This window comes from Gekko japonicus, unplaced genomic scaffold (genome assembly GCF_001447785.1).
Source record: "Gekko japonicus isolate JY-2015 unplaced genomic scaffold, Gekko_japonicus_V1.1 scaffold302, whole genome shotgun sequence".
Taxonomy (NCBI): Eukaryota; Metazoa; Chordata; class Lepidosauria; order Squamata; family Gekkonidae; genus Gekko; species Gekko japonicus.
The window spans coordinates 228225-252602 of record NW_015170283.1 but is presented as its reverse complement, the minus strand read 5'-3'; the positions used below and the strand labels follow the sequence as shown (position 1 = coordinate 252602).

General features: G+C 43.3%; 1 protein-coding gene across 7 annotated transcripts in view; it reads left to right on the top strand.

Annotated features, from left to right (window-relative positions):
- Positions 1-14414, top strand: part of MFF (mitochondrial fission factor) — a 41050-nt gene extending 26636 nt beyond the window's left edge. For 4 of the 7 annotated variants that reach the window (XM_015417830.1, XM_015417827.1, XM_015417829.1 and 1 more), the window contains 3 exons: positions 4912-4974; positions 10388-10472; positions 13665-14414. In XM_015417830.1, coding sequence (XP_015273316.1) covers positions 4912-4974; positions 10388-10472; positions 13665-13796 — 280 coding nt within the window. In that variant the 3' untranslated portion in view covers positions 13797-14414. The remainder of the gene's footprint in view (positions 1-4911; positions 4975-10387; positions 10473-13664) is intronic. The other 3 variants (XM_015417834.1, XM_015417831.1, XM_015417828.1) reach the window with 1 other exon arrangement.
- Positions 14415-24378: the final 9964 nt, after the last annotated feature.

The following is a 24378-nucleotide window of genomic DNA, read 5'->3' as shown; positions in this document are numbered from 1 at the left end:
AACATTAATACTTAAGGTAGTTAGGGGGTGAGATACTTAGTATGATGAAGCATTCATTTGATTTTTTGAAAGCGAAACAATATTTTCCAGTCAACAAATATGATTGTTAGATCATGGGGAATCATAGCTCTGATGATAGGTCCCGTGCTTTGCAATGCAGCAAGGTTTCTAGTTCAATTTTTCCTGCTGTCTCCACGCAGGGCTGGAAAAGGCCTAGAAGAGCAGGACTGATTTCCCACAAGCAGCTGCACCGGCTCCGCTTCCCTTTCCCCCGATTGCATTGGTCAGTTTCCCACTACTTGCTGCGTGGCCACGTTTTGACCCACAGCATCCCTCCATTTCCCCCCAGGTCTTTACGATCCTTGTTTTTTGAGATTGCGAAGATGTGGGGGAAATCAGGGGATGCTGCTGGTCAAAATCTGGCCGCACAGCAAGTAGTGGGAAATTGATGAATGCAATTGGGGGAAAGGGAAGCGTGAGGGCGGCGCAGCTGCTTGTGGGAAATCGGTCCAGCTGCCAATCTCAATACTCCATCAGTGATGTAGTATAAGAAGGCAGAGTTGTATATTCATGAACCTGCCATCTGCCTCAGTATTCCACATACACTTTTTGTTCTAGACACTTCTCTTCTTTTAAAAAGCAGCATGTTCTGCATTTGTGAGGGGTAAGGGACAGTGGGGAAGCCTGCTTCTCCCCTTCTACTACACTTCCTAGCCACCAGTTAAGCTGGTAAATGCATATCATCTTCTCTCCATTCCTTCTTAAAACTGGATCTGATTGTCCACTTCACAGGCAGCACAGAGTCCAGATTTAACATTTGAAAATAATCTCAATAAGCAGCCAGTTCATACAAGTGGTATGGACATCCTTGTATAACTCATCACTCGATGGCTTATCGCTTAATGATAGAGGTGAATGTCTTAATTCTCTCTTTAAAGTGGCATTGTGTGTGAGATGATGTTGGATGATACAAAAACTATGTACACAATGTCTCAACGTGATACACATATGAATGTAAAGGTGTTAAAGCACTTTTACCAACAGAAGAATGAGGTGGGGTCAGTATTAGCCCACCACCACCACACATACTGCAGATCCCTCTTTTGCTTCCCATGTTGCTCCTGCAGGTTCCCTGTTTCCCAAGAGTAGTATTTCAGGGAGCTCAGCTGGTTGCACTAGGTTGAGGGAAAGTTTTGTTCCACTGACAGAACTCTGTGGTGCCTAGATAATGTATTCCACAAGTGGTGTGCATTTCTGTGTGGACTCGTCTTAACTAAGCCTGGTTATTATTGTTTTCCTTCCACAAATGTATTTTGAAATGTTAGTATAATGCCCTCCCTCCCTCCCTCCACACACCAGAGTGGATCAATACGTTATAAGGTGTATAATACTGACAGTGAACACGGTGGCCCCATTTGGATTTATGTTCTTTTTCCTGATGTCATTATGCTGTATATGTCTCTGCTCCAAACCCCATATTTGGCTGCTACTTGCAGTGGCAGAAAAACTCTCAGTATAATGACCTGGGACACAGGGTCAGTTGTAGTACCTGTTATTAAAGACCAAGAAATGAAGTCAATACAAGGCTGCCATTAAGTGTGGTCACAGTATGTTCTTATAATATATATATTTCCATTCTAAATAGAGTTAATACCACTTTCTGTCTGACAACAGTGTACTTAATAGCATTCATTCTGTTTTGGTTTTGACGAATATTAAAATCTAAGTGCCAACTAGCTTAAAAAGTTGGACTTGGTGACAGGAATCTGGTAACTACAAAGATCAGGAAGCCAGTTTGTCCTAATTGACTCTGAGAAAAGCTTGTTCCCAAGTTTTTGGGGGTGGGGGAGTTTTGGCCCATAATTTTGACTATAATAAACATTCAAGTTTGTTAGAATGTAGATGTTTGTGGCTTCTGAGTACCAGCTCAAGCTGAATCCAAAGTAGCTGTGAATAGGAATTCTCATCTGTCTATAGTAGAATTTTGTGATATTTTCTGTATACATTGGTACAGATGGTTAGTCTGTACCATTAGTCCTTGACACCACTAGCTATCTTGATAGATTATAGCTATCTTGTCAGATTATATTAATTTAGGAATGATGTACCTTTCTGCGAGTATGCCAGAGGAAGGCAGTCAGGCTGGTTCAGAGAGACATTTTTTTAAAGTTAGGTTGTAGTTTTAAAAAAATTGATCTGATTGTAGAACCACAATTTTGGACATGCACACAAATTTGTATTAAAGGGTGAGGGTAGTCATAAATTTGCAGTGCCATTCTAAGCGAGTTGTGCCCTTCTAAGCCCATTAACTTCACTAGAGAGATGTATCTGCTTGGGATGGTACTGTGAGTTATATGACTCCTAGAAAACATGTGAAATTGTTTAACTTGAATTAGAGCAAGATGGTTCAAAGATGAGAAAGAGAGAGTTCAGTGTTCCACAGCTGTTTGTGTGAACAAAAATGTTTTTGTCATTCACACCATACTGAAATATTTCTTTTAGAATGTATTTTAAATATTCTAATGGTAGAGTGACAGAAAGTTGCACGAAAACTAAACAACTTGAAGTAAAATTTTGCTAGTACATATACTAACAGTTTCTGTGACAAACAGCATTGAAGGAAGAAAGGGAGAATTAGGTAGGAAACTGGTTGCAGAAGGGACTCATTCAATTATTGGTCTTCTGTCTCTAACTAGCATTTCCCTGTCCTTTCAGATCCGTGTTCCTTCTTTCTCCTTTAAAAATTTGTCCACCAATTAGTCTGAATTTGTATATTAACATGTGTGCATTGGGTTGTTTGCAAGATGAGATTGGCTGGTCACTTCAGACCAAACAAGAATTTTTAGGGACTGTCTTTAATTTGTCATGAGAGAACCCTTACTTTCACTTGCTTCATACTGTATTGGGGAGCTTAAGCTTATTTAACCAGACCTAGTTAGAGTAGACTGGTGAGGTCCTAACTCATAAGGCAGGTTTGGTGTGGCTTGGTGGTTAAGTGAGTTTAATCCCTTCAATTTCACTGTGGCTGATTGGTGGATTGTTCATTGTTGACTTTAGCAGTTGGCTGGGCAGGGAGCAGCCTGTTTGGGGGAAGCTTAGCACCTCATGGCATTGCTTTATGTGGAGGCTAAAATAAATGAAGCTGACAGTCATGCTAGCCAAGATTGGAACCAGGGTGGATGCAGCCCACATTTTGGTAGGCTACTTGATGACAGCATTTCTCACCAAAGTTAGGTTTTTAAAAAATAAATCAATCTCCCTTTAGCTACTAAGATGTGACCATGGCAGGGTGCTTAGCAGAGGCAAGAGGTCATTAAAATTATAAAGTACCTTAGAGTAGAGAATACCACAGTATGGGCTGGCTTGTCTTGCAGTATAAAAGTACAAAATTTATTAAGGTGTACACATATTAAAATATATTCGGGTTAAAAAAATTTCAGTATCAGACTAATAAAAGCATATCGAATATTAATACACATGATGGGTCAACACTTTCCAACTGAAGACCAAACGCGTTTTGGCCTCAAAGGGCCTTCCTCAGTGGTCACTATACAACATAGTATAGACACACATTCAAACATATGTATACAAGATCTTTAGTACACTTATATAAAGGCCAGATCCTGAAATTATAAAAATTGGGGGTATACATATGTTTGAATGTGTGTCTATACTATGTTGTATAGTGACCACTGAGGAAGGCCCTTTGAGGCCAAAACGCGTTTGGTCTTCAGTTGGAAAGTGTTGACCCATCATGTGTATTAATATTTTATGCTTTTATTAGTCTGATACTGAATTTTTTTAACCCAAATATATTTTAATATGTGTACACCTTAATAAATTTTGTACTTTTATAATATATATGGTCAGCTTATCCCTTCTGGTTCGCAGTGTTATCTTGGGTTGAGTTTTTCCCTCCCCCCCCCTTTCCCCCCAGTTTTTGTCTTGCAGTATAACTGCAGCAACAAGCAAGCATCCTGATCCCCCCCCCCAATGCAGCACTGTACAGTAACTTTAATTGTTGAATCTTTGTTAGAATGCTTTACATGTTACCTGTGTTTTAAATTATGAAATGAACTAACTGAGCACCAAAACTTAATTACTTTCAGTTTCTGCTGAACAGGGTCAGTGAAACAGAGGGAATGTGGAGAAATTATATTACCTTTTAACTGTATAGTCTCTTTCTCTCCTTTGTCCTATTTCATACTTGGACCGTTTAGAAAACAGTCAGTGACATAACTTAATGTGGCAATAATGTTTAAAACAAGTTTTTGAGAAGAATGCGGGGGGCGTTCATTGAAGGGTAATTGTAGATGAACCAATTGCCCCCTAAAAGCACCTAGAGAATAAAAATCTGCACCTGTGCCATGGTGATCTGTGGAAGTATGAATCCTCTTAGATCTGCTAAGTAGTTCATTCTCATATACCCACTAATTATCCTGTGATGAATTTGACAAGACAACTGACCACTGTTGGCAAAGCCATGATTTTAACCTTGCATGCTGAACTGTACAAAATCCCCTTTTCTCTCTTTAAAAATTTAAATCCTAGCATTTGGAAGACAAATATGTATGATGTAAGATATCTTTATGCCAGTCTCAGTTCCTGAATATTTTCCTCAAAATTAACATCAGGAAAAGTATGCAAATTGTTAAGATTCCCCTCACTTTAGTAACAATACTGAGCCCGCGTGTGGGGAGGGCGGGGTATAAATGAAATAAATAAAATAAAATATAAAATAAATTTATAAATGAAATGCTTAAAAACAAGAGATTATACTGTGTCATATTTCAGTACAATATAATAGAGATACTCTAACAATTTTGACTCTGGGTTTTGTTATGTTCTGTTTCTCTCTCTCCTGTTTCCTGCTTCTGTCTTGTGTTTTCTGTCTCCAAAAATTTGCCCTAGGCCAGTGTTGCGTGGTGGGTCGTCTGCTGTCACTTCCTCTAACCTTCTTCATGACAACACCAGGTAAACTTGCACTTAGTCAGTCACAATATCCTATATTCACCTTTCACAGAACCTGAGAATGACAATATCCTGGCTATATTTCCTCAAAATTAAACTCCAGAGAGTTCAACAGGGCTGGCATGGCTTAGTGGTTAGCGTGTTGGACTACATTCTAGGATATGATTCCCCTGTTCTGTCACAGAAGCCTGCCACATGACCTTTGGCCTGTCACAGTCTCTCAGCCTCACATACCCTCACAAAGTGGTTGTTGTGACGATTAAGTGGAAGGGAGATGGAACAATGTGAAAAGCTGCTTTGGGTCCCTGATCATGGAGAAATGTGGGATAATTTTTTTAAAAAACCCATAAATAAGTTTACTTCTTGATAGGAGTATTCAGTCTGTGGCACACTGAAAAAATATGTATACCTGAATGGCCTCTTGTTTCTTGTTTTGAGTACTCCACTCCCTACCCAAGATTGTAAAATTCTTTCACTTACATGTCTTTTGCCCAGTATAGTCCATACTGTTTTCAAGGACCTAGTCCTATGCAACAGAAGTAATTGTTCAATTTCTTATTGATGTTAGCATTAAAGAGCATTTTAGGTTGGAGGTTTTCTTTCAAAATGACTAAAACAGTGGTATACTATTAAATCAGTTTAACAGTACATTACACATTAGATTTGTGTAGAGTTCTTAGGCTTGCTAGATTCTATATTTGAAACCTGTTGAAGTTAAATGGGGCTTTTCCAAATAATGCCTGTGGGTTGTGGTGCACAGCTCATTCCTTCTCTTCTTTACTGATGGATCAGACCAGTGGTCCATCTAGTTTAGCATCCTGTTTCATACAGCAGCCAACCAGTCGCCTTGGAGGGCCAACAAACAAGGCACAGAGGCAAAAGTCTTCCCTGATGTTGTCTGCTAGCGCTGGGTTTGAGAGGTTCACTGTCTGAATGTGAAGATTTCCTTCACTAATCATGGCTAGTAACCATTATTTACTTCAATAAATCATTATTTACTTCAGTGGCTGACTATATTGAGTGTGATCATACAAAATAATTTATTCCCTCTGCATTTGATAAGTTTTACTATCTCCATCTCAACTCCTTAGGATGAACACCAAAATGCGAAAAAATATTTGTGTAGGAATTGCTATTTGGTGCAAATGCTGAAAAATTATATACCATATTTTTATTATACAACCTGAGAAAATTGGCTGTGACTGGGAAGAGATGGGTTTGAGGGTTTCTGCTTTTTTTTTTGGAGTACGCATAAGATAGAATAGGATAGGAAGATGGCCAGGACATTTCTGTTTCATCTGCTTTATTTATCCCACCACAATGTTTAGCAAGGTTATGATCTGTTCTGTAAGATGGAAATGAGATACCCTTTATAATGGCAGTACCTAAAGGACTGTGTATGAGCCACTCAGGCCTCTTCGCAACAGCATTTCTGAAACTAATGAAAAACAGAGTGTTCCAGACAAGTGCAGAAATCTGATAGCTAGAAGGTTTCTTATTTGAGAGTGCAGTAAGGAACAGAAGAAACTAAATGGAGTACCTGTCATACCCACCTCAGTGTTCAAGGCAGACTAAGAACATTGCCAGGATAATCCCTTGTGATAGCTGGTCATGCCAAATAAAAATTGCTTCCTCACGAGTAGACCAGGGAGCATTTGTTAATTGGGAGTTAGTTTGCTTCTCTCTCTTTCCTCTCTCCAGTTTCTCTAGCCACCATATGTCACAAAGGACTCTCATAAGGATGTACAGATAGGTGAGATAATCAAAGGAATAAAATTAAAGGGTGGTAACTTGTATGCATTTATATGAAAGATTTTTAAGTGATCTTTGACTACAAGTGACCTAGCTTCTTTCAACATTGTTTTAATGACACTTATTTCACCAAGCATAAAATGTTGTGGATGCATTCAGACATCGCAAACCAACATTTTGTTCTGAACAAGAACAGGCCAGGCAGTCTTTGGGCATGTGCAGCTCTTCCTCTTCTACATAGGCTGAAAACTGCATGGTTTGAAACAAACTGCAATTTGCTATGTCAGTTGAGCTAGATGAAGTGATAAACTCTTGCCTACATACCAGGTTTCTAAACAGGGATTAAAATCCTGATCTTTAGGGAAGCAAACAAACTACTTTGTTGATTCACCCAGTTCAGGCATCACAGTTTGTTTCAAATGAGGAAGTCTTTTTTTTATAGCCCCCGGAGGGGATTTTTTATTGTATTTTTATTCATACTACAAACCATAACAGAAAAGGGGAGGGTACTACATTTAAGGGGATAAAGAAAGATACCCACTACTGACTAAAATCCCAAGAGAGGAGATCTTCTAACCATCTTAAACAAATATTTAGTCTCCCTTCCGTCAATCTTACTATAAACTAAGTCAAATAAAGCATTAACTTTTCCAAATGTAAGTTTCACTGCCATACAGAAACACCCCAAAACATCTCATCTACACATTTTTTAAAGGCACAATTCAGAGTCCTTCAGCCTTTACTTCTCTTTGCCTAATCTCTTCCGTAACTTATAAGGACTTTTAGGGGCTGCCGCCCCTTCCACTGAAAGAGAGTCCTCCCCGGAAGATTCCGAGTCCAGCTCGCCATTGGACTTGCTGTCTGTCCCTTTTCTTATTTCTTCCTCTGGCTCACCCAACTGGACTCTTAAAAATTCCCATGCTTTCTGAACAGTGTCAATCTTTTTTTTTTTATCCTTGATCTTGAAGGTTACGCCTTCTGGAGTTAACCATCTATATCCAATTGCATTTGTCTGAAGAAAAAGAATTAAATCTTTGTATTTCTTTCTCCTTTGTCTTATTTCAAATGGAATGTCTTTCAATGTTGTGATGGTAGTCTCCCCCACTTTCAGGGGTACTCCAGATACCACTTTCAGGATTACATCCCTCACATTCCTTTTCGAGAATCTCACCACAATTTCCCCAGGCACATTATTTTTCTTTATATATCCAGAATATGACCTATAGGCCACATCTTTATAGTTTAACAAGGATTCTGCCTTCATATCTGTCACTGGGGCCAATGTTTCACTCATTAATTCCTTCAGATTCTCTCCCTTAGTCTCTGGCATGCCCTGGAAACAGAATCATATTAGCATTTTCCATTTGTAGTTGTAGCAGCTGTTCTTCTGTAGAGATTTGCTTCTTTTCCAGCTTTTGAACTTTCTTTTTCACCTTTTGTGCAGTGGCGTCCACTTCTTTCACCTTCTCAGCTGTTTCATTCATCATTTTAAGTGTCTCGCTTATCTGTGTTTGCTGAGTGGTGATACACCACGTCATTTTGGACATCTGTTCCTTGAGGTTACTCATCTGGTCCAGTAGGGGGCGCATGGATTCTGCCAAAGTCTTTGCCAGCTCGTTGGTTCCTTCCGGTTTAGGACTCTCAGCTGGTTTCAATTTCAAAAGTTTCTCTTTCTCCGTCCTCTTCCCCACCATCTTTTTCGTGTATTTACTTTAACAAATATTCTGAAAGTCTCTGAATGTGCACTCAAACGCTCAAACTCGCCTTGGTAAGTTTCTTAACAGTTTCTCATGTTTTCTCTTCCACTCCCCCCCCTTAATTCGCTCAACAATTCATGCGGTTGGGAGGTGTCCCTCCCCCGCCCGCCTCACTGTCCGTTTTATGGGACGGGGTAGGGAGCTTTCTTTTCTCTTTAACCGCCACTTACATTAGACTCACGTTCATAATTGGTCTTCAGACCTCTTTTAGAACTCATTTCTGTCGCTCGACCTCCTACGCTTGCCCCGTTCGGCGTCACTTGAGTCCATTCGGTCTCGCAGCACGAAGAACCTTCAGGACGGAGAGGCGCCTCAATTCCCCAGCTTTCCGCTGTTGAAGAGGCAACCTCTCATAAGTCCCATGACCAGAGCCCCTTCACCCGGGTCCCTGGGGGGGTGACGAGCCTGTGCACCCCCTCCTTCAGCCGGAGCACACCTTCACCCCCGGGAGGTCCGGGAGGTGAGTCTGCTAATGCGTCGCCATCAACCGAAAGTCTCCTCAAATCAGGAAGTCTTCAATCTACATACCATATATGATGGAAGAGAGAAGGAGGCATATGAGTTTAAGAACTTCCTGGCTTATTCTCACCACAAACTAACCATTATTTCTTCAAGTGGTTAGAATATAGCCTTTGTGCACAGGTAAATAATAACCAAAATTGGCAACTTGGATTCTGTTTAATTCTGGTGAGCTACAAGGGTATTCACAGTCTCTTCACATGTGTCAGAACTTAGCTTCTGTCTTTGTTTCATACCATTCACTTGCCAGTTCAAGCCCTTCAGGTCTTGTATAGCTCAAGATATTCTATGAAATATGGCATGCTAAACATTAAAAAAAATCTCCTTAATGGGCTCTTCTTAAATTAGTACATTAACATATAAGCATGTTTATGTGGAATGCTGAAATAAAAGGATTGTTAAAATTGAAAACTGAAACCAACCATTACAGAGAGCCTGTGGTTAAAAGACTGATTTTTTTCATTGTCCAAGCTCATGAATAATGCACACCAATATCAGCCCAATAATGGGTGGAGAGGGGGGATTGGTAGCTCCCCCTTTATTTTTATCTTATTTATAGTCCTCCTTTCTCACTGGGACTCAAGGCAGATTACATAGTGTAGGTTAATACAATCAAAAGGATGAGACACCCAGTAAACGTGTGTATATATATATATATAAAAATCTCAGAAATATGCTCTGGATACATTGATCATATCACGTTTTCTTTACAAACCTTATCCTGAAGAGAAATTATGTTAAATATTAGTATGTTTCTGCAGCTTGAACATGAGCCTTTTTTGCTTATTGCAACTTGTAGAAGTAAGAAAATGTTATTAAAACTCTTGAAAATTGTCAGGAAATCCCCTTGAGGCAAGTGAAGATACATTTTTATACTGATGTATAAAAAGAAACTAGGAAGAGAATAAATGACTTGAATTTGTGAAATATTGATAGAAACCTATACAGAGAGAGGAATTTAGCAATTTGTATTTATATTGGTTTGAGCAGCAAATTTGTATATGTACAGGCATAAGTAAATAAGGATGTCCTGAAAATCAGTGGGATTAAACTGAAGTAACTCTCCAGAAAAGGGCATTGTGAGACTTGTTGAAGAAATGCACTTCTAAAGAAAAAGATCCAAAGAGCTCCTTTAATGTGCCAAAGAAACTTCAGTGTGACTACAGAGGAACTGCTGATTTCCCTTTCCAGCTGTAGTCTCTTGGAGTACATTGAAAGTAACTGTGCAGAGGTCACTGACTTTTCAGTCAGTGCAAGGGCTGCAGTGAGAATTCATGAGGTTGAAATGCCTCAGTGCATGTATGAAATGCCATATATGGCCCATTGGGTCCTTTTGCCGGTAATTCCTTCTCTGCTTGCATACCATCGAAATATATTATCTCTCACAGATACGGTCTTTCAAGTGTGGATACAACATTTGAGGGAACACCAGAAGATATGACAGTTGTGGATGCTGCTTCTTTAAGACGACAGGTACCTACAAAACTATTGTAGTTGGGTATGCATGTCTCTTACCAGTGATGTAGTAAATGCTGTTCTCTGTTAGGATCATGAATATCTGAGATGCAAACGGAACAATATTAAATTTGCCACTTTGTGCATTTGTTGTTTGTTTAAACCATTCGTGCCCCACCTTTTTATTAGAACCTTCAAAGTGGCTTTAAAAAATTCTTAAGAACAAGGTAGAAACTAAAATCACATAGAAGAATAGCAAACAAAAGAAAGCAACAGGAGACTGTCACAGCAGAACAGAAAAGATGATGGGTTGGAATGGATTCAAAGAGCCACAAGAAGAGCTCTGCTCATGAAATGGATCTTTCTCACATTCCAGTTTTCCACAGCTCCTGCACCACTTTCCGAGTTGCTTCTAAGGCCCAGGGAGTCCATTCTAGGGGGTAGCATCTTGAGCAGGAAATCTGTGGACATTGGTGAATGCTCACCCATGCAAGTGGAAGTGCCCTCTGCTTACATAAGGGTTTCAGTGAATCCAATCCACTATCAATGGTAATTCATATCAAGGCTGTGTAGACATCTACCCTGTTCCAGGAAGAAAGGGGATATGGGGCAGGGCCTCGGACGAAGACCTTAACATTTACGTAGGTTTGTATGGGAACAAACAGGGCCCAGATCATTTATGGGGTTAAAATCAAAACCAGCTCTTGAATCAAGGCCAGAAATGGACTAGAAATCAATGAAGTTGTTGCAAGGTTGGGGTAGACCACTTGGGATATATAGGTATTTGTAAGAGCAAGGGTTAAACATATATATTTAAAAATATTATGAGGAAAACTGGGAATAATGATTTGTATAGCGTGAAGGGTGATGTCTGCCCAGCATGTCCATATTCCCTGGCATTAAAAGGCATAAGAGAGGCAGTTGCCACACAGGTATTTTTCCCTGCATGGAATGCAGGAAGCCCCCAGATAGAAGGGGAATGCACATTCATGGCATTCCCAGTGCTTTCTGCTTTTGCTGCGTGCTGTGTGGGTGGGGGGGGGGGGGGGGGGGGGGGGTGGGGAATTGTGGGGTGGCTGTGAGTGGAGTATCCATCTGAACGCTCCAGGACAGCTTCCTGCTGCATGCCAAACCCTTCCCCCTGCCATGCCCCACACACCTTTTAGCCCTTTAAAGTGTTGGGGTTCCCCCCCCTTTCTTTGCCAAGCCACACTGCATCATTACACTGTGACTCATAAGGGGAAAGGTGTTTTTCTAAGCTGTTGTGGCATCCTGGCAAAAGTACCATTGAATCTGCACTTCTGCATAAGTACAGTGGGGGGAAAGGGAAAGAAGTGGAGGTGGGGACAGCAACAAGCAGTGCAAGAACAGGGTGGGTAGATGCTGTTGCTGTTCACTTCCACACCATTGCTGCAGCTGCAGAGGTGGTGTGTTTTCATGCTCCATCTAGAAGAAGCCACTGAAAGGGCTGGATGGCAGAATCAGAAAGAGAAAGTGAAATGACCTATATCTCTCCCTTATTATAATTGAATAGTGGGTGCCAAAATTCTAAAATGCGCCCCGTTAGTGTATGGGCGGAAAAAATGCCACTCAGAAGACGCTGCCTGCGATGACTGGCTCCCTCAGCGAACCTGGGCTGCCATTGGCTGGGTGGCTGGGATGGGAGGGAGCCAGTCATGCAGCCAGCGTCTTCTGAGCGGCCATTCTTCCGGACATACAGTAAGGGTCGCATTCTGCCCAGCGGCGAACAGAGCCAGTAGGCTCTGTCCGCCGGCTCCCCCCCCCAGGCACCCACTCCAGGCCGGTGAATGGGGATTGCAGGCCCCGTCCGCCGGCTCCCCCCCAGCCCATTACAGGACGGCGAACAGGGCCTTCAGGCCCCGTCCGCCGGCTCCCCCCCGGCCCACTCCAGGACGGCGAACAGGGCCTTCAGGCCCCGTCCGCCGGCCCCCCCCCGGCCCACTCCAGGACGGCGAACGGGGCCTTCAGGCAGCATTCTCCTCCCGCCGAGACGAGCTCTCGGCACACAACAGATGCGTGCTGTGGGGAAGCTGGGTGGTGATACCAGCACCACTGCGCCAGCAAGTTCTAGCGGTGCTGCACGACACGCACCTGGGGGATCGTGCAGATGAAGGTGCTGGCCTGCAGCTATGTATGGTGGCCTGGCTTAGACAGCGAAATCAAGGACTGTGTAAAGCATTGTCAGGCCTGCCAAGAAACCCAGCCGGCGCCTCCAGGAGCCCCAGTGCAACAGTGGGAATCTACCCACAAACTGTGGTCCCGCTTACACTTGGACTTCGTGGGCCCCTTCCAGGGACAGATCTTCTTCATCTTGGTGGACTCTTATACCAAATGGCTAGAAGTGGTGCCCATCTCCTCCACCTCTTCCAAGGCAGCAATCTGAGCTCTCTGATGGATCTGGCTTCCCCCCACCCCCGCACCCTCTCCAGGCCGGCCAGCGGGCCCTGGAGGTCCCGGGGAAAGCAGCATTGTAGAAAGTGCTACGGACATTTTAAATAGCACACCACAGCGATTTAGGAGAAGAAGAAGAAGAAAAGAAGAGATTGGATTTATACCCCGCCCTTCACTTGGAGTCTCAGAGCGGCTTACAAACTCCTTTCCCTCCCCCTCCCCACAACAGACACCCTGTGAGGTGGGTGGGGCTGAGAGAACTCTGACACAAACTGCTCTTTTTCAAGGACAGCTGTGCCGGAGGTTGTGACTGACCCAAGGTCACATCAGCAGGTGCAAGTGGAGAAGTGGGGAATCAAACCCGGTTCTCCCAGATTAGAGTCCGCACACTTAACCACTACACCAAACTGGCTCTTAGAAGCGCAACGAAGAGGTGAAGCTGGAAGGAAAGAGTTTCCCTTAAAAACGGCTCAACCACACTTTGCTGACTGGATGCAAATGGCTTTGTATGGAAAGGTAAAAAAAATCCACCAGCAGCCAGTCACTAAAATGGGTCTGTCTGAAATGACAAAAAAAAAAAATTCCATTATTAACCAGCAACTAAAATGGAATACAAAGGCTGTTTGAAAGGGGCCTTTTACTGCAAGTGTTGCATTTACAGACTTAGATTACGAGTTCCAGTTTACAGACCCATCCTGATAATTCAAATCTAGATTGGATGAAATAGATTTTAAGGCACTTTGTAAGCTTGTGCTAAACAATCAAACTGAAAGACATTTTCTTTCCTCCTTATTTTAGATAATCAAACTTAATCGTCGTCTACAACTACTGGAAGAAGAAAACAAAGAACGTGCTAAAAGAGAAATGATCATGTACTCAATTACCGTAGCATTCTGGCTACTAAATAGTTGGCTTTGGTTTCGGCGCTAGAGATGGCCACCCCACTTCTAAAGATTTGACAGTGGGAAAAATATAGAGAATTTGCAAAGTCCTTTGTTTCTGTCTCTGAATTGTATGGTGATTTATGACCCATACACTGGAAATCCTGCTGCTATGAACAGCTATAATATTACAGTGTTACAGGGATGTCTGGATGATTGTATTTATTTTTTCAGATTTGTGATAACATTCTGTTATGCTCCTTTTGCATGTCTTGATGTACAGTTGGATGAATTATTTTGCAAAGGGAATTGCTTCCATTTCAAACTGGTGAAGGTATCCTTGCAGACAATTCTGTCTAGGAGGAAGACAAAAGCTGAATTTGTGGAATTAACCTGCAAACTGTCATAATTTAAAGTATGGGTTTCTTATTGTTATTCCATTATTAAATGCAGCACCTTTATAGCTAATCTTATTGCACTTGTTTTCTTTTAGCCAAATCGGGACGCAGTAGTGTGCCAGATTAAAAAAAAAATTCCTAGCTCATGAGTATCTCTTTTGTTCAAGCACATGTACATATTGACTAAAAGACATTATTTGCTAATATGTCAGCAGATTATCCAGAGGTATGTTGTAAGAGGTGTATTAAGTTTGCAAATGTTTTTTCTAAAACTACATTTTAAAGCAAACCTTTCCATGAATGATCTAAAGATTATGAAACGAAGTAGCAATGGTAGTGTATATAATAAAACAGTCAACCCAAAGCAATGTTTAATTTCTTGTTTTTACAGTTAACTGGAAACTGTTCTTGAGATGTTTGAAGAATCTGTACTTTTAAAACACTTATGCTTTATTTTTTAATATACAAAAAAATTAACTATGAACAAACCAGCATTGTATCACTTATTGTCATGTAAGTGCAGCTATATTTGCTTGTGGACTTCTAGTCAACCCAATCATTTACACAAACCTTATTTTCCTATATTAATATATATTGTATTCAAGTTTCTACTCTTTTGACAATGTGCTATGAAATATTAAGTGTGTTTACTGTAGGAAAAGCCCTGTCCCAAATAGTTTCTTTGAGGAGAATTAGATAGGCTGAGTGATTTGCAGAGATGCTTAAAGAGTTTGCTAACACCTAGCAAGAGGTGCAGTTGGGACAGGATGTAACAGGAACAGGAAAGAAGGAAGTCACTGTGATAAGCCAGGTTGAAAATGGTGAGAGTCAGATATTCACAGATCACAACAATGTATATGTATGGAGTCACATTGGTGGAGACTGGGTTAGACACTTCACACTGGTATTCTCCAGTATCACCGTGGATTGTGCCACAGATGGCAACAGTCCCATTATCCTCAGATACCTGGATCTGAGGGCTACTTCCAAAGGGGCTCCCCATTGTAAAACCAGCTGACAGAGGCTTCTTTAGAAGTGCCCTCACAGGTTAGAACAGCAGAAACAATTAACTCTATAGGGAAGGCAGACAGATTGGGCTTGGTCAGAAGGTGTGTAGGTGGAAGAAACAATGTTATCATTGGCAACCGTTGTGTTTATGGGAACAAAAATGAAAGGCAGAACATAAGCTTGTCCTGTAACAGTTGAGTTTGAAAGGCAGGTTTAAAGTCCAAGAAACTGAGAAATAATAGATCTTTGAAGGATCTCACGATAATTGTAAGATGTGATTCATATTGCTGGCTGAAATCAGAGGATGGAGAGAAAGGAACATCACCTCCAACAGTCAGTGGGCTCACATTGCCAATAAATTAATAAAACCGTAATTGATTACAGAAACACCCATTTCAACTCAAATAAGCAACTCTTAGGTGAAGCAGCAGTCAAACAGTACAACCAAGCTACATGCAGAAGCAGACCCCATCTCAAGAGTGCTGAGGAAAACACCTGCAAAGGTAAGTCCTGTCTCACTGACCCTGTATAGTTCTTGAAAGTGTCAGTTAACATGTGGGCAGGAATACGCTGCTAGACATTGTTTATATGGATTTCCAGAAGGTCAGAGTCTCTCAACAAAGACTCCTGAGCAAACTTCAGAGACACTGGATAAGAGGACAAGTCCTCTTGTGGATTGGAAATTGGCTAAGAAACAGGAAGCAGTGAGAAAGGATAAATGGTCAGTTCTTGGAGTGGAGGGATGTGAGCAGCGGGTTCCCTCAGGGGCCAGTGCTTTTCAACTTGTTCATAAATGACCTCAAGTTAGAGGTGAGTAGTGAAGTGGCCAAGTTTGCAGATGGCACCAAATTATTTAGGGTGGTTAAGACAAAAACAGATTGTGAAGACCTTTGAAAGAATTCACACTTGGGCAATGGGCATTAACATGGCAAATGAGATGCAATGTGAGAAGATATAAAGTAATGCATGTTGGGCAAATAACCCCAACTCCGCATATACACTGATGGGATCTGAGCTGGCAGCAATAGACCAAGGAAAAGACCTTGGGGTGGCAGTAGATAGGTCAGTGTAAATGTCGACCTAGTGTGCAGCTGCTGTGAAAAAAGCAAATTCCGTGCTGACCATAATTAAAATAGGAACAGAGAATAACACTGTCGCTATCATACTACCCTTATACAAATTTATGGTGAGGCCATGCTTGGAATGTTGTGTTAAATTCACTGTCAGATAGTGAGACCAAGCACACATGATAACAGCATCCTTGCTGAAGCTAAGCAGGTATGGGCCAATGCCTGGACGGGAGACCTCCATTGAGCAGGGGTTGGACTAGATGATCTCCAAGATACCTTCCAACTGTAACACTCTATGAACTCTGTCCTAATAAATAGCATAGTCCTTTACCAGTAGTGGGAAGGTTACAGCATTCCGTGCACCTCGGCATTTAGTCATGCCGGCCACATGACCACGGAAACATCTGCGGACAGCGCTGGCTCTTCGGTTTTGAAACGGAGATGAGCACCGCAACCCTAGAGTCAGATTTGACTGGCTTTCGAGCAAGTGAAACCTTTCCCTTACCAATAGTGACAGAATTCACAGATCAGTTTGCAAGCTCCCCCTGCAGTCGTCTTGTGTGTTACCAGTGGAAAGAGGTTGAGGTGAAAGGCTGACAGATCTGTCAGCAGAAGGAGCTCTGCAGAGTGAGTTCTTAGTGTCCTGATATTGCTTAATCTTCCTGCTGTCCTCTGAAGAATGATGTACAAAGACAGGACAGCGGGAAGATTAAGCAAAATCAGGACACTAAGTGGAGTTATTACCATGGTTCATTGGACAGTTATCCCAGCTGTGGATACCTTTGGGGGAGCAATTTTTCTTACCTCCCGAGGGACTTTCCTCTGCACTACCTGCTTGGGCCCCTGTGTGTGTGGGGGGGGGATGTATTCTGCCTATTTCATTCTGCATGCTCATCAGCCTTGTTCTCTAGATTTGTTTGGGAGCCCTAGTGAGCGACATCTCTATTTCAGATCACATGTTTAAAATAGACCAGAGATTCCCCAACATGGTGCCCAGGGGTGCCACAGTCAATGTTCCCTCTAAGCTGTGGAGTCTCGTGAGCAAAAATTCTACTTTGTGAGCTACTGGCATTAAAGTTGTGAGCGAGCCATTTGGCTCCTGCATGAATTAGTTTGCTCCGGAGCCCTCCTTCCTGAGCGGAGGCAAAAATGTGTGAGCTGGAGGATAAAAAACTGTGAGCTAGCTCACTCTAACTCAGCTTAGAGGGAACACTGGCCACAGTGTCCATGAATGCCTATCCTGAGGTCTGCCAAGGGTTGTTTTAGAAAGTAGGTGTGGCCAAGTGGGGCTTCTGCCCAGCAAGGCTTCTGGTTGGCCATTGGAGACTTGATGGGCTGTGCAGATGTTTTTTAATGTTGGTTTGGCAGCAGCTGCTACCACAACACAAGGATCTTCACCGTGGGACTGAAGGCAAGCTGTGGCAGCCATTTTGTGCTTGGTTCTGCCTCCTGTAGCAGCCATTTTGTGGTTGTCCCCACCTAGCTGTGCCAGAATTCCAGAGATGCTCACAGGCTCAGAAAGGTAGGAATAGGTTGCTTCTATTTGCTTCTATGCTTTGTGAAGTTAAATGGGCCTTAGTATTACTAACAACAAAGCTAGTGGAGGTGATGGTATCCCAGCTGAGCTATTCAAAGTCTTAAAAGATGATCCTGTTAAAGTGCTGCACTCAATTTGCCAGCAAATTTGGAAAACGCAACAGTGGCAACAGGATTGGAAAAGGTCAGTATACATTCCAGTCCCAAAGAAGGGCAATGCCAAGGAATGTTCAAACTATCGCACAATTGCACTCATATCACATGCTAGCAAGGTCATGCTCAAGATCCTACAAGCTAGGCTTCAACAGTACGTGGATAGAGAACTGCCAGAAGTACAAGCTGGGTTTCAAATAGGTAGAGGAACTAGAAATCAAATTGCCAACATTCGCTGGATTATGGAGAAAGCAAGAGATTACCAGAAAAACATCTACTTCTGCTTCATTGACTATGCTAAAGCCTTTGACTGTGTGGATCACAACAAACAATGGCAGGTCCTTAAAGAGATGGGAGTACCAGACCACCTCACATGTCTCTTGAGAAACCTGTATAAGGGTCAAGAAGCGACAGAACCGGATATGGAACAACTGATTAGTTTAGCTTAGGAAAAGGAGTATGACAAGGATGTATATTGTCACCTTGCTTATTTAATATATATGCAGAGTACATCATGCAAAATGCTGGCCTGGATGAATCACAAGCGGGAATTAAGATTGCTGGGGAAAAGATCAACAACCTCAGATATGCACACGATACCACTCTAATGGCAGAAAGTGAAGAGGACCTAAAGAGCCTCTTGCTCAGGGTAAAAGAGGAGAGCGCAAAAGTGGGCTTGAAGCTCAACATCAAAAAAACTAAGATCATGGCATCCGGCCCCATCACTCCTTGGCAAATAGAAGGGGAAGTCGTGGAAGTAGTGACAGACTTCACGTTCCTGGGATCCCAGATCACCGCAGACTGTGACAGCAGCCATGAAATTAAAAGACGCCTGCTCCTTGGGAGGAAAGCGATGGCGAACCTAAACAGCATGATAAAAAGTAGAGACATCACCCTGCCAACAAAAGTCCGCATGGTCAAAGCAATGGTATTCCCAGTAGTCATGTATGGCTGCGAGAGTTGGACTATAAGGAAGGCCGAGCGCCGAAGAATAGATTCTTTTGAACTATGGTGCTGGAGAAGACTCTTGAGAGTCCCTTGGACTGCAAGAAGATCAAATCAGTCAATCCTAAAAGAAATCAACCAAGAGTGAACGTCAAAGAAGACGGGGACGGCAAAGGATGAGATGGTTGCACAGTGTCATAGATGCAACGAACATGAAGTTGAGCCAACTTCAGAGGACGGCGGAAAACAGAAGGGCCTGGCGAGATCTGGTCCATAGGGTCACGAAGAACAAAAATGCTCAATTTGCTGTTTTTTTTTTTTTAATCTGTGCCTTCTTCCCTTATGTTCTTTCTTCTTACTCTGTCATTCTCTTGCTCTTTTTCTCCGTCCTTCGTTCTGCCCTTTAGCAAATCTAGATAGATGCAGGTAGACAAGAGTAAACAAAATATGGATTTAAAGAGTGAAGAACAATGCAGAAACCTGGAAAAGAAATAGAAATATAGCATCAGGACCAGGTTCAAATGGGATTCCTGCAAACGGTGAGGTTGTGTAGCATGAAAACAAAACAAATGTTAAATTCTTGCTCTGTTACCACCTACTGGCTGGTCATGGGGAACAGTGCTGGCATAGGCAACAGTTCCAAAATGCAGAATGCAGGGTCTGTCAGCAGATCAGTAGAAGCGGTGTGGATGTCAGCAGATATGAACTCTGTCCAGGCAGAAAGGGCTCTCAGTTCTAATTCAGGAGTCAGATTGGAAGGTTTTGCCACAAGGGAGACAAAATCTTGTGTCACAGCCCCTTAACCAAGCATGTATTGTTGGGATACATCATGAATAGAGTCATGTGGCATCTGGTTAATGTCCCTAGAGGCAGATTTGCCAGGAGGACAGTTCTTGTGTTCTGAGTGCAGCTGGGAACAAAACCGCATGAACACATGAAGCTGCCTTATACTGAATCAGACCCTTGGTCCATCAAGGCCAATATTGTCTACTCAGACTGGCAGCCGTTCTCCAAGGTCTCAGGTAGAGGTCTTTCACATCACCTACTACCTGGTCCTTTTTAATTTCCCCAGTGTGGGGGAAATAGTGATCATGTTATGCCAGCCTCTCTCTCCCCCCACCAGGGTGAAAACAGCTGGGGGCATTTTTTTAATGAGGGAAATGGATGAAGCAGAAGAGTTAATTTCCCCCAGCCCCATGCATCATGGCCCCCACCCCACTTGCAAAAAGACCCTTTAAAGGGTGTTTTTGCAAGCCGAGCGTGCAGCCCACACCACCCATCTCCCTCCCTCCTGATAGATTTAAAGGGCCCTTCAGCTGGTTGGTGGGCCACGTGGTCCCCGCCAATCAGCTGAAGCCCTTTAAATCAGGCAGGAGGACAGGGAGAGGGATGGCCGGGCAGGGGCTGCTCTGGGGGGCAGGGCTTGGGGTGGGGCTTCCCTCACCAGGCAGCTGGGTGAGGGCAGACTGAAGCCCCCAGAAGCAGGGGAACCCCCTCCTGGACATGGGGGCTGACGACCCTACTTGAGAGCCAGCATGGTGTAGGAGTTAAGAGGGGCAGACTACTTTGGAAAACCCGGTTTGATTCCCCACTCCTCCACATGAAGCCTGCTGGGTGACCTTGGGCCAGTCACAGTTCTCTCAGAATTCTCGGCCCCACCTGCCTCACTTGTTGTGGGGAGAGAAAGGAAAGCAGATTGTAAGCCACTTTGAGTCTCCTTAGGGTAGAGAAATGTCAGCCATCTTCGTTTTGACTACATGACTACTGAACGCTTATCTTCTGCTACACAGCTGTTTCCGTTCACTCAGAAAGCTTCTTCGGTCTTGCACACTCACTACTGCCTCCCCAAGTTCCTGCTTGAACTACAGGCATTCAAGCCTGGAACCTGCAGCCTTTTCCTGTGCCACTCTTGGATGAGGCAAGATTGATAGAATTGTTGTGTTAGCAGCAACACGGGTCTCTGTTTGAATTATGATGAGGAAAGTTAGCTAAGAGACCATTTCTTAACGTTTCTAGGGTACCATCCTTCACATGGCATGATGAGGCTCAGGCTAACAGTTTTTTGAAAAGAAGTTGATCTGGGACAAGTCCGTTGTTCAGAGTATGCAGATGTTGGCAGGGCAGAGGGGAGTCGCAGCTGTCAGAACAAGATCTCATGTGCTTCCCAGGGTCACTGCCTAGGCATGATTATAGGGCCTGCCAGTTCTGGCATCCATCTTTGTGCCTACTTATGTCAAGATGCCTGGTATATAGACTCCTGGGGCACCCCAATGGGATGCATTGCTGGTAGAAATGACCTCTCATGAGAGACGGAGGGTCTGCAGGGTTACAGGACAAGGATCCAGAGCACAAGTGGTGGTGAAGTCTGAGGTAGCATAGTCCAGGGGCATATTTGCCATCAGACTTTTTTTCTTCCTCATATTTTTGGGGCCTAATTTTCAGGGACTTCAGGATGACGTGTGTGGGAATAAAACCACTGTTTTGCCCTTGTGGCCTTAATAAGACTGACACATCGTTTCATGTTCTGTTTCGTTTGCTTAGAGATAATGATCCTAAGATTTCTTTGGCAGTAGCAAAATTTGTCTCAGTCCTTTTATCCCTTGCATCCAAAAAATGGAAGAACATGACATTTTTCTGCTGCTCAAGATTTGTGACTCAATGAGCTTCTAAGGGGATAAAAGGAAAGGCCACTGTTTCCTCATGCAAATCCTCTGAGTTGGGCAAGGCTGAGAAGCTCTGACAGGCCCCACATCACCCAGGAAGCTGTTACACCCTTGTGTTTGGAGATGGCCAAAGAAGAGCTGTGAGCGAGGACCAAATTGGACAGCTTGTTCTCATGAAGAACAAGATATAGTCTGTCCTGTAATGAATCCATGCACAATGGGGCCTCCCTTCTGAAATAGGTCTAAATCAAACATCTTTACAACTTTATTTTTTCCAGATTTTGTAATAATTCTCCTTGTTTGGAGGCTTCTATGACTTACCTGGTCTTTTGATTCTTTCTCCTTCTCCCTCTCCCCCCCCCCACACAGACTCACCCTTGCTCTCATCCTGGGTCCTATGACCCACACCATGAAAATAATGGTGAACGGACAATTTCCTGAGGGAGAGGACCGCCAGGCAGTGCATTTCATGCAGTGTGGTAAGCATGAAATGTTATCTGATCCTCTTCCTATCTTTTGAGTCACATAGTTACACAATCTTTCATCCTACTGAAATGAGCAAAACAGCAGCTGGGGGTTTTCCCCTGCATCAGCGACATCTTTTGCTTGCTGCAGCTAGGTCACCCTTTTCTTCATTCCAGTCATAGGAAAATATGTCCTCTGTTCCAACAGCAAGCTAAGGAAATGGGGATGGTCATTTTGGAAGGAAGGCGTTTATGGCATGGGTGGGCAAGTGTGTTTGGCCCGATGGCCTCCATTTTGGGTCCTTACTCATTTTTATTTATTTTATTCCCAAGGGGACTTACATAATTCTTCTGTCCTCCATTTAATCCTCACAACAACACTGTGGGATAGATTAGGCTGAGAATGTTTGACTGGCCCAAGGTCATCCAAAAAGCTTCCATAGCACAGTCAGGACTTGAACCTGGGTCTCTCAGATCCTAACCTGACACTGTCACCACTACACCATGCTGGCTTTTGAGGGCTGCAAGTTGAATGCTGGCTCTTCCCGTTTCCAGCACCAATGTCCTGTCTCCCAAGGGCTCCCCATAGTTCTAGAGCTGTTGATACTATTTGCGGGGAGGCATCCACCCTCTAGCCAAAGCTGCAGACGGGCCAACTGGGGCTTCCAACTAATTTGCCCTCGTGGCACTCATATAGACCAAGGCCAAGCCTGTCTACTGCTCCTACTAGACTTATCAGCAGCCTTTGATACGGTGGACTGAGATTCTATTGAAATGCTAGGATGGCACTGACCTGGATGGCCCAGGCTAGCCTAATCTCATCAGATCTTGAAAGCTAAGCCGGGTCGGCCTTGGTTGGTATTTGGATGGGAGGCCACCAAGGAAGCCCAGGGAAACTATGCAGAGGCAGGCAAAGGCAAATCACCTCTGAATACATCTTGACTTGAAAACCCCAAGAGGAGTCACCATAAGTCATCTGCGACTTTGCACCACCATCACCAGAATTAGGGATGAACGGATATTGGTCCAAATAAGGTTGCTGTTGGGGACCAGTTTTCTATGATGTGGGACCTGCCTTGTTGGGTTCCACAAAGTTCAGTCTTGTCCACTGTGCTATCCAATCTCTATGTAAAGCCCTCAGGAAAATTTGTGGTTTTGAAATAGGGTGTCATTACTATGAAGCTGATGAGCAGTAGTAATAATAATAATAATAATAATAATAATAATAATAATATTTCAATTTATTGATCGCTCAATCCTGCAGAGCTTGCTGGCTCTGAGCGATTTACAGTGACTCATTTTTCATGAGGGACTAACAATGCAATGTGGGGTAAGGGAGGACAACATATATACATCTTAAATTGCACACATTCACAGCCGACGAGGGTTTCGCTCAGATGCAGATGAGACGTGATCCGGAACGGCATTTTTCTCGGCCGAGTTTGATGGCGTCAGTTTTCTCCAGACTTCTTGAGTTGTAGCGCCACACTGCCATCGCCTGCCCGGATGGCCCATTACAGGCTTTATCTTAACGCCGAGGAGATCTCTCTAGGCTTTCCATCATGCGAGCTGGACTTCCGTTCACCGGCTAACACCGCTCCTCCCCATGGGGGGGGGAGTTCAGCGTGCCCACTCTCTCTAAGGAGTGGTACCCATTTTATCTACTCACCGAAGCTTTCGAACTGCTGGGTAGACGGCGCGCTGGGGACAAGGCTGGCAGCTCACACCAGCGTGGGGCTAGAACTGACAGCAAGCCTGTTCAGCTCAGATGTTACTATGTTAACCAGAGGATAAATCCTCTGTGCCACCACTCCCCTAGATTCAGTAGATTCAGGGTGGATAAAAAGAAATACTTCTTGACACAGCAAGTGATTAAAATGTGGGATTTGTTGCTGGAAAATGTAGTGATGGTCACAGGCATAGATGGCTTTAAAAGACAGGCTCCTGGAGAGTAGGTCTATCAGTGGCTCCTAGACCTGGTGACAAAAGGGAACCTCCATGTTCAGTCAACCTCTAAATCTCAGTGCCAGGAGGCAAAGTCAGGGGAAGGCCTTGCTCTCTATATGAGACAGGATGCTGGACTAGATGTACCAGTGGTCCAATCCAGCAGGGCACTTCTAATATTCTTACGTTCTGATCTCCTGATGACACCCAGCTCTGTATTTATCCAAATTGCTCGGTGACCTGGTAGACACCATGAACCAGTACCTGCTATCAAGACAAAGTAATGTTGGCTGGGAAGGCCAAGATTCTGAAAGACAATGGTGTTTCCCATTTTTGATGGAATTCAGCTGAGGAGCCATGGGAGGACACTTGACCCACCTTTAGTGCTGGAAAATCAAACTGATGTTTCTGCAAAAGAGAAAAAAGGCATTTTACCAACTTTTCTAAACC